The sequence below is a fragment of the Brachionichthys hirsutus genome, unplaced genomic scaffold (assembly GCF_040956055.1).
Source record: "Brachionichthys hirsutus isolate HB-005 unplaced genomic scaffold, CSIRO-AGI_Bhir_v1 contig_268, whole genome shotgun sequence".
NCBI lineage: Eukaryota > Metazoa > Chordata > Actinopteri > Lophiiformes > Brachionichthyidae > Brachionichthys > Brachionichthys hirsutus.
The window spans coordinates 1-10,303 of record NW_027180625.1 but is presented as its reverse complement, the minus strand read 5'-3'; the positions used below and the strand labels follow the sequence as shown (position 1 = coordinate 10,303).

At 41.9% G+C, this 10,303-nt stretch overlaps 2 protein-coding genes across 2 annotated transcripts; both read left to right on the top strand.

Moving 5' to 3' along the window:
* The first annotated feature begins 1,870 nt into the window (after nucleotides 1–1,870).
* On the top strand, nucleotides 1,871–6,113 carry LOC137916212 (ATP-sensitive inward rectifier potassium channel 10-like). Its single transcript, XM_068759292.1, has 5 exons — nucleotides 1,871–2,235; nucleotides 4,060–4,271; nucleotides 4,890–5,021; nucleotides 5,135–5,312; nucleotides 5,716–6,113. The coding sequence occupies exons 1-5, from the start codon at nucleotides 1,890–1,892 to the stop codon at nucleotides 6,111–6,113; spliced, it is 1,266 nt and encodes a 421-aa protein (XP_068615393.1). The 5' UTR covers nucleotides 1,871–1,889.
* Nucleotides 6,114–7,990: 1,877 nt separating this feature from the next.
* On the top strand, nucleotides 7,991–9,780 carry LOC137916213 (SLAM family member 9-like; the record flags this gene model as incomplete). Its single annotated transcript, XM_068759293.1, has 3 exons — nucleotides 7,991–8,051; nucleotides 9,120–9,419; nucleotides 9,502–9,780. Coding segments are annotated over exons 1-3 (640 nt in total), but the record flags the coding sequence as incomplete, so codon positions are not given.
* Between the last annotated feature and the right edge of the window lie 523 nt (nucleotides 9,781–10,303).

Sequence of the window (10,303 nt, the reverse complement as noted above, 5' to 3'; positions counted from 1 at the left end):
CCAACTTTGTCGGACAGCCACGAAATTCGGTACAGACATGCGTCATGTCAGGGCAAAAAAAAATGTATTGTGGCCACGCCCCCAGACACACAGGAAGGCGGCCATATTGGATTGAAACTTAAAAACTCCTGATGGCAGAATGCCATATAATCCAAATACCGATTTGACTAAACTGTGAGCGACTCATGCAGCTCAAATCTAAACACTTGCAAAGCACTCAGGACAAAAGCGGCGTGCGTCGGCGGGTCAGCTCAACGGCCTGTCGGCCGGCGAGGGCCTACAACGCCGCTTGCGGCTTTAATTCTTCTTTATTCTTTATTCTGCTGTTTAAACGGCAATTTGACCCCCTGAACGTGCTCGAAAACTCACCAAACTTTGAACCAAGCTCAGAACCGGCGAAAAATTAATTATTTTATGTGTTTCAAAATTGGGAATGAAAAAGTGGCGCGCTAGCGCCACCTACAAAAATCACAATGCATTGTGCCTATGGGGGGTCCGACGCCAACTTTGTCGGACAGCCACGAAATTCGGTACACACATGCGTCAAGTCAGGGCAAAAAAAAAAAAGTATTATGGCCACGCCCCCAGACACACAGGAAGGCGGCCATATTGGATATAATTTTAAAAACTGCTGAGTCAGCGTTTGCACACACACACACTCCAATCCAAACCAAATTTTAAACACTTATTGACCCTTCCTACCTGGACACTTTAAAAGGGAAACTTTGACAATCAGCCTTACAGCGCCCCCTAGAGAACGATAACAAAAATTGAATGGGAATTAAAAAAGTACTTTGCCAGAAATGATTGAAACGTACCAGAAAAGTCCCTCATGTGGTCCCGATCAAAAAACACAATCGTAACCATGTTGTTGTTTTTACGGTGTTGCCGTGGCGATGGCAACCCCTCCTATGGGGAGGGGTCCGACGCCAACTTTGTCGGACAGCCACGAAATTCGGTACAGACATGCGTCATGTCAGGGCAAAAAAAAAAAGTATTATGGCCACGCCCCCAGACACACAGGAAGGCGGCCATATTGGATTGAAACTTAAAAACTCCTGACGGCAGATGGCCATATAATCCAAATAACAATTTGACTAAACTGTGAGCTACTAATGCAGCTAAAATCTAAACACTTGCGAAGCACTCAGGACAAAAGCGGCGTGCGTCGGCGGGTCAGCTCAACGGCCTGTCGGCCGGCGAGGGCCTACAACGCCGTTTGCGGCTTTAATTATTATTATTTTTGCATTAGAAACCTGTGTGAGAGGTGACAGTTAATTCTGAGGCTTTTGATCGTTCAGTCTTGCATAATCACAAAAGTGTGATGTTACATAATCTATGCTCTACATTTCATAGAAGCTTTTTGGATTTACAATCTATGACCAAAAGTATACGGGCACCCCTGTCTGCACACAATTGTTTTCCTTTGATGCAGGAAAAATGAAGTTTGAATGATATATTTATGACTCCATGATCAAATGAATGATCTAAAGATCGTTTTTGGTACAGGAAGGACTGCACAGAGCTCAAGGCTTCAGGCAGACATTGCTTTGTTTAATATTTTTTTGCATAGACGCAGTGATATCACACAATTATATGGTCTCAGTGCTTCTCCATCCGTCCTGAGCACCCATCATCAGCAGCCAACTTAGAGGAAAAGTAGTATTAAAGGAATCAAATGACAACTTTTATCTGGCTGAAAACCTGAAACAGCGGCGGTTTGAGCAAGAAATAAAAAAATCAATTTAATATTATAAATGTAATATCATTTACAGTTTCAGGAATTATGAGACTTGCTGGAGATTTTTTCATTATTATTCATGTACCTTTTCTAGTAAGACCTACACATTACACAGAGAATTAACACATCTTTATTTGTAATTTAACAGATGACATCTGCCACACCCCATTCTTCTCGTAGCTCCTCCCCTCAGAAGGTGTGCCACTCCCAGACACAGACAGATGTTTTAAAGCCATTACTGAGTGGTGCCTTATCCAGTGGTGGCGGGACTCTGAGGAGGAGGAGGCGCATACTGTCCAAAGATGGTCGGAGCAATGTGCGCATTGAACACATCAATGGGAGGAGTGCTCTGTACATGCGCGACTTATGGACAACATTTCTGGACATGAAGTGGCGCTACAAGTTCCTCCTTTTCACGGCCACGTTTGCAGGAACATGGTTCCTTTTTGGGGTACTGTGGTATCTGGTGGCACTAGTGCACGGAGACCTGCTGGGTGAGAGAATACAAATGGTACCATAGTGGGTAGTTTAAAGATCACATATTATACTCTTTTTCCACAAGGTATTGCAGTTCCCAGACACTTATATGAAATATCTGTAAAGGTTTTTGTCAAAATAGCAAACATATGCTTTTTCTCAGTCACTTTGGTGCTATTCTCAGATCAGAATAAAAATTCTCATAATTATTAGTTCAACCTCCGCAACATCTGCTGTTTTATACATTGTCATATGCTTATGTCATGTCAGTCAAAATGATCTATACTGAATAGTCGTTCCCAATAAAACGAATAGTCTTTATTTCATTAATTGAGTCATTACATTCAAAATTGTTGCACTAGTTATCAAATTCTGCCAAGCACATTTTATACCTTTCTTTATGCGCTAGCAGCCCTGCTAACAGCCCTGGATGCAGCACGTGATGACATCACAGCAGGAGATAATTTCCTCGCTGCATTGCAAGCGATGATATCCGTTGGGATGTAGATGAGAACACGTGTCCAGACAGGAACATCTGGATGTGCCAGAATGATTTACCGTGTTCAGGTACAATATGTACTCTTATATTGTCCACATTTGTGCACAGATCTACCAAAAGGGTGTTTCTTATGTTTGCTCTAAATCAGTGACTGTCGTGTATTTTTCTTTTGCACACTGCAGTAGAACTGCAACGAGCATATACAGTGAAGAAGTGAAACGTACGTATTCAGTTGTACTCACTTACTCCCCTAACGACAGCAATGTGTTACTCTACTGTAGTTTTCAAATGGCTGTATTAGTGTATATTGCTGTCTGGAGCATTTTCAGGTCGTGGCACCGAGTTCTGACCTTTTATTGCACTGCAAAACACTGAGAGAATAAAGTGTCCTCACGAAAACATGAAAAAGCCATTTGACTCTCTTGTTCATAACTTCTCATTTTGATGACGCCAGCAGCTTCATTGACATGAAGACTTGCTTTTGAGGAATGGACTGTCCATTTGGAGCAGGTGACGTGCTTTTGCAGGTTATCCACTAGGTTTTGCAGTTGGCACTAATTGTTCTGAGAAATGCACTAACTGCTGTGCAAATGTTAATAGTGATGTGAGAAAAGCACCAAAAAGAATGAGCAAAACGGAAACTAAGTGGACAGTGGACTTTTCCACTGTCACGTTTGTGCTGAACTGTTTCAAGATAGAACAACGACAGATGCATAAGTTGGTTGAGGGGGGCTAGTTCCCTTTCTCCCCCTTTCCAAAATGAATATCTATTCACTTCACAGTTATTGAAACAAAACATAGATCATGATGAGAATACTTTACAGCTAATTAACAGGGTGCATGAATCAAAAGCTGTGTGATTATTATATTTGGAAAATAAACGTTTTGAGAATTTTAAGCATTTTCTTTTTTTTCCTCTCTTTTCAAAGCTGATGCTAAGCTCATCTGTATAATGATGAAGGGTTTAACTTAAATCACTTCTTAGTCCTTGTCTTCAATGTAACCCTGATCCTCAACATTTCATTCCCACCCAGTTCCATTCAGGGCGAGTGCTTTAGCTTTGTTGTGTTAAATCTTGAGCATAACAGAATCCCAATACAATGTACATATTCATATTCTTAAGAAATGACGCTGTATCTACAGTAAGACACCTACTCTCACCAACTTCTGCAAATGTCAATCACGCTGTCAGAGTTTGCTTAACTGAGCATGATGAGACAAACCACAGGAAGTTTCCCACTGCATAACAAACAGACTCAGGCGGTCTGCTCTAGAAAGACACGCATTTACCAGTGTGTTTAAAGTGTCCACAAGCTAAAAGAGAAAATCCATGTCCCGACAGAGTTCGAGCCCCCATCCAACCACACTCCCTGTGTGATGCAGATGCAGAGCATGACCGGGGCCTTCCTCTTCTCTCTGGAGTCCCAGACAACTATTGGTTATGGCTTCCGCTGCATCACCGAGGAATGTCCTGCTGCCGTCATTCTACTTATCATCCAGCTGGTCATCACCATGCTTATGGAAATCTTCATCACTGGTACCTTCTTGGCCAAGGTAGCCAATACATAAATGCCCCGGTTGCTCAGGGAGATAAAGCAAAAAACAAACAAACGTATTTTTATAAGATAATGAAGAATATAACTTTATGCGAATTCATATCTTTGTTTACTCTCCGTCTTACTCTATAATATGGGGCTCTGGTGGTATGAATATTTACCCTACCTGAACTGTACTATAAAGTAGTGGATTAATGCAAAACTAGCACTTCCTTCTGCAGATATAAATTTGTGGAAGCTAGAGTGCATACCTGGCAGGGTCCTAGAGGGCTGGAGCTTGTCCTAGCTGGCTTTAAACAAGAGCTGGTCTACACCCTGGAGAAGTTGCCAGCTCTGCACAGGGCCACATAGAAAGACAAGCAACCCAGGCATTCTCATATTTGTGCCTACAATCAATTCAGAGTGGCCAGTTTGCATATATTGCATGTTTTTGTTGGTGGGAGGATCCAATTAGACGAGGAGAAAATGCAAAATCCTCCCATAGCGTTCAACAAAAGAAAGAAACACACAAACAATCATTAAAGCGATGTCAATGAGCAATGCATTCATCCATTCTGCTCTTCTTTTTCACAGATTATCAGAGAGAAATCAGAGTAATTAAACTTTGTCTGCTCAGGTCGCACGGCCGAAGAAGCGAAGTGAGACTGTGAAATTTAGCCAACACGCTGTGGTTTCGGCCCACGAAGGGCGACCCTGCTTGATGATCAGGGTGGCCAACATGCGTAAGAGCCTCCTGATTGGCTGCCAGGTAAGAGCCTGTGGAAACAGACTAATAGATACTTCAAACCTGCTGTCATTGATGGAAACAAATGGATTGACACAAAGGATGAGTCAAACATTTGACACATTGCCGCCCCTCAGGTCACTGGAAAACTGCTTCAGACGTCTCTGACCAAGGAAGGCGAGACTGTGCGCCTTGACCAGAGGAATGTTTCCTTTCAGGTAGACATGGCCAGTGACAGCCCCTTCCTCATCCTGCCACTCACCTTCTACCATCTCATAGACGACAGCAGCCCCCTGCGAGGCCTGTCAGCAAAAGGTACGCATGGCAGTGTGGATGGAAGATTTGATGCCGGTCGTGTTTGGGGATAAGCCAGAAACCTTTAAGATGTAAATATGCATGGCACCGTTACACTATATTGTAAGGCCAGCATGGCAGGAAAGGTGAAACTGATTGAAGAAAAGGTGCAGAGCATGATAAGTTATCCTTCTCAGTATGAATCGGGTTTGCTGCCTCCCACACATCCAGCCACTACTTCACCTACAGTATTCCTTTGGACGCTAGCTGGCTAAAACGTGCAACTGGAGGGTTGAACTCAAAATCTGTATCGATGTCAAGGTGTAGCGATCTAATGTGAACGCTGTTCTAAAACACGCCTGACCTAAAGTTCCCTCTTTTCTCCTTCATCTCCAATTGATGCTGTTATTTCACTGGCTTTCAGCAGGTGGGGGTTGGACAAATCCAGAGCTGGCGGATTTTGAGCTGCTGGTGATCATGAGCGCCACAATTGAGCCAACGTCCGCCACATGCCAGGTCCGCACCTCCTACCTGCCAGATGAGATTCTTTGGGGCTATGAGTTTCCACCTTTAGTCTCCCTCTCCTCATCTGGCAAATATGTAGCAGACTTTGCCTTTTTTGACAAAGTCTCCAAGACTAAGACGATGCCCTTCTTCAAACCGTCCAGCCCCCTGCATGGCTCCCAGAGCAAAGAAGGCAGGGCAGTGCCTGAGATGTCCAATCCCGAAAAGATTTGCCTTGAGCAGAGCTACAGGGAGATCGAGGAGGACCATGGCCGGACCGGAGACACTCCTCTCAGTGTTCGAATAAGCAACGTATGAACAGTGAAGCATCTAATCGACACAGTTTAGTCCAATGTATGTGGACGGGAACAGAAAGAGAGCTATTGTTGGTCTCGGTCGCACAAAATGCTACCAAAAGCAAATATGGTGTTCAAGTTCCTCATTGTCATGCTTGCAAGGGCTTTTTTATTTTTATTTTATTTTTGCTGGCTTGTATTCATATTACGGCCAGTCACTAAGTAAAAGTACTGTATGAGGTTTGGATCATGCATATGAATTTTTCACACCAAAAACATCATAAAACTAGAAAAACACTCAGAGAGCGCAACTTCATGCTAATTAAAAGCATTGTTTCACAACAAATTCGACTTATAATTAGAAAAACACATTCGGATAGCGCAAACCTCCGCCAAGCAGCTCAATCCCCTCCTAATTAGATTTACACCATCCTTATGCTGATCTGGATCATCACCAAAAGGTTCCAGATTCTTCTTGTTATCTTTATACACCAACCATAAAAAGTAAAAAAATAATTTAAAAAAAAGGGGCGTCTCAGTTGGTGGAGCGGGTCAGTATTTCGGCGGTTTGAATCCTGGCTTTGGCTTTCCACATGTGGAATCCACTGTGACTCATGGAAACTGTCTTCATCAGCCAGACGCGTTGTGGCGAGAAACTGTAAGGTTAGGTTGATCGGGGGTGGAGGAAAAAACCCACAGACGTGGTCGAACCCTGCATGCTTCACCTAAAATTAACACGTGCTTAACGAAGACACACATATACAGCTAATATAGTTTTATAGTTATATTAATGAGAGGTGCAACTTGGTTCACTTTTATTGAAGAAAAAAAAACCATATGTCATTACAAAATCCACCCCCGTTAACTGACTAACACTAACACTCGCACGAGATCGTATTTCCTGTTGTAATTTGACTGAGGTACTAGAGCTAAAGACAAACTACAAACTAGACACAGCAGTTATGATACTGGATAATGTAGCATTAAAGCTGCCGTGTAGACAAATGTCACACTGACTATACTATGTTCAAGGTTCTTCATCAAGTTCTTGATGGTGTGGGTATTTTTTTTTAAATCTTCTGTTATGTAAGATTATCAATACTGTTAGCACTTTATGTAAGCACATGCTGCATGTTTGCACCTTAGGAAGCTGTGTAGGATCAGGAAACTTAAGATAAGACTTTGTAGTGAAAGTACATGCACATATAATATCAATAGCTGGGCTCTGCAGGCCTTTCCCTGCTCCACCTGTAAAGTGCCTTGAGATAACTTTCTGTTGCGAGCCGGCGCTATAGAAATAAAAGAGTATTGACTTGAATGCCATTAAGTCTGAAGCATTTTATATAACCTTTATATAAAGGCTTCCTTCCTACAGTGGCTTTTGGAAATAGATTTTTGCCTGCACATCTGCACATCTGGGCATTGTGGGTGTAAAACGCAACTAACTGTGGTTAAAAACAAAAGCGCAACTGCTCTATTTCCGTTGAAGCAATACTACCGTTATCATATTTAGCAAGCAAAATGTTTTGTTGAAGCCCTTCTTACAAAATGAAATGAAGACTTGTGAGTGCTGAGAGATGAGAACGTTCAAATTAGGTTGAAATTTGTAATGATTCCGATCTCAATGGAAGACTATGATGAAGATGAGTATGATGGAAACTGCATGTATTGCATTTTAACACTGTGATCAGAGATCAAATGAGACAAAACAGCCTAATCAATGACACAGACCCCGGAGTCTCATCCATTTGATCTGTATCGTTGGTCAAAGTTAAACCTGTCTCAGTTGAATATTTTATATATTCAAATCCGGGCAGTCATGTATTTATATGTATGACGTATCGAAGCAGCTCCAGAGAGGGTTAAAAATACGACCCTCTCACTTCCTCATTTTTTATGATGGTGCTGTGGCGCATGGTTCTCTTTGCTGTCCTTCTACTATATTCATGTATAACACAAGGTAAGTCTTTCCTATTGACTGAATTGTATTCTGTCTACACAGTATTTCCTGAAGTATATAGTGACTGGTTACTAGTTAATAGTTGTTTTTCATTTCTCAGGGGGCCCATTATTGATCCAGGCATCTGTTTAAATTGTTTTAATCCTCACAATACTTTTAAAGCCCTTGTGGTTTTTTTTTCTGAGTGTCTTTTAGAATGGCTAGTTTTTACGTCAGCTGCTGTAACACAGAGTCGTTCGTAGAATAATATGCAGCGGAAGAAGAAGCAGAGTTTGATTCCTGATCAGTTTAGTCAGTTTCCTGCTAAACCGTCTCTTAGTGGGTTTTTCTTTTTTGGTAGTTTGGTAAAACAATAAAACAATCGTGAGGTTTGTTTTTTAGTGGGCTTTATCAACTTATTACTAGTGAGGTCAGTTGGCTGTGGTACTAAATACACACAGACACACACAGATCACAATTCAGATGTGAACCATATATTTAACATTTCCTTATAAAATGTCTCTAATGCTGACTTCCTGTTTGAACATCACCAAGGCTGTGGTGTTGACTTCTTCCTGAATACATCACAGCCAACTACATTTTTGTGACAGGGTGGCTTTAAATGTAACCCAGCCATGATTCTGGAAGACCTTTGCATCATTTATTTTAGTTTCAGCAACACAATTTGGGAGATTATACTTGCACGTACACACTCACTACTCTGCAGCCAGTGCACTCCGCTCGTCGTAACAGACATTCCTTGTTGCTAAACAACAAGGAATGTTCAAATGTCCAAAAATGGCAGTCGTAACTCCGAGTCGTCGTTAAGCGAGGACCATCTGTATATATTTTGAGGGGTCAACTGGGCCACAGCACCATGATCGATAGGGTCATGACACTCTTGCCAAAATTGACCAAATATTAAACAAAGAGCTGGACGAAGCTAAATGGTCTTTAGAGCTGAAAGGAGCTGGAGATAATTTTCAGTGGATTTATTATCATGACACCTTTCACATACAAAATATTGGAAATATTGGCTAAAGCTGCTGTAAAACCTACAGATCACTTTGATGTCTGTCCTTTTTGCAGGTGCCGTCACTGGAACTTCTGTGTTTGTGCGGGAAGGGAAGGATTTATTTCTGGAGCTCCAGGAATCTGTTACTCTAGACGAATACGGTCAATTATTCTGGAGATACAATGGCAAAAGTAATATTGCAAAAATATCTCATGTTCAAGAACAAATTTTGCCGCGTTATTTTGGAAGAGTTCAGGTTCGAAACTACTCGTTACACTTAAAGGGTCTTACAGTAGATGACAGTGGGCATTATGATGCTCACGTCTCTGGTGAAGAAGAGAAACGTGTCGCTGCATACAAGGTCACAGTTCAGAGTACGTGTCATAAGATTTCAAATGCTGATACACTGCAGGGTACGGTTCCAGAACCCTTCACCTTGCTTTTCATCCCTTCCAGCTCCAGTGTCTTCAGTTGAAATGACCGTGGACTCCAGGATCTCAGACTCCTGTAACCTCACTGCAAACTGCAGTTCACAGGACGCTCAGATCAGCAGCACGATAAGATGCGATAACCAAACCTGCACTCTGGAGGGAGGGGAGCGGTCAGAGGACACAGCCTCTGCCACCTCGCTCCATGTCTACCTGGTGAATTCCTCCATCGTCTGTAACTATAGCAACAAGGTCAGCTGGGCCGTGAAAATCCAGATGGTTGAAGATCTTTGCACCAAACATGACGGTAAGGTAAATCAACCAATGAGCAAAGGTCAGGTTTTGACCTTTCTTTCTATCCATTATCCTCAAGTGTTCAAGTAATCTGTTTTAAATGTTTTTTTTGGAATGATAAAAAAAAAAAAAAAAAGGGAGAAACCCCACATCATGTCCTTTACATGTTGATTAGTGATTGGTTTGCTGTTGGGCTAAATTAGAAAGCATCCTGTTGAAACTTTGGCTGTAACATTTTGACTGGCACCATAATAATTCACTGACCTTTCAAAACGACATGACAGTTTAGTAAACCGTGTAGTGTTGGTTTATTAATAAGGATTTAAATGGACATATTAGTACAACCATGATTATTTTTCATAGTTTGCTACAGATATAAGGCATTTCTTATAATTAATTCAGCAGCCATCCCGATTCGACAATAACAAACCTTCAACTAAAATGCACAATGTCGATCACACACCTCCACAATAGCGTCTTGTTTGGCTCATATCCAAACTTTACGGAATGTTTGACGGGAAATCTGGCCAGTACTT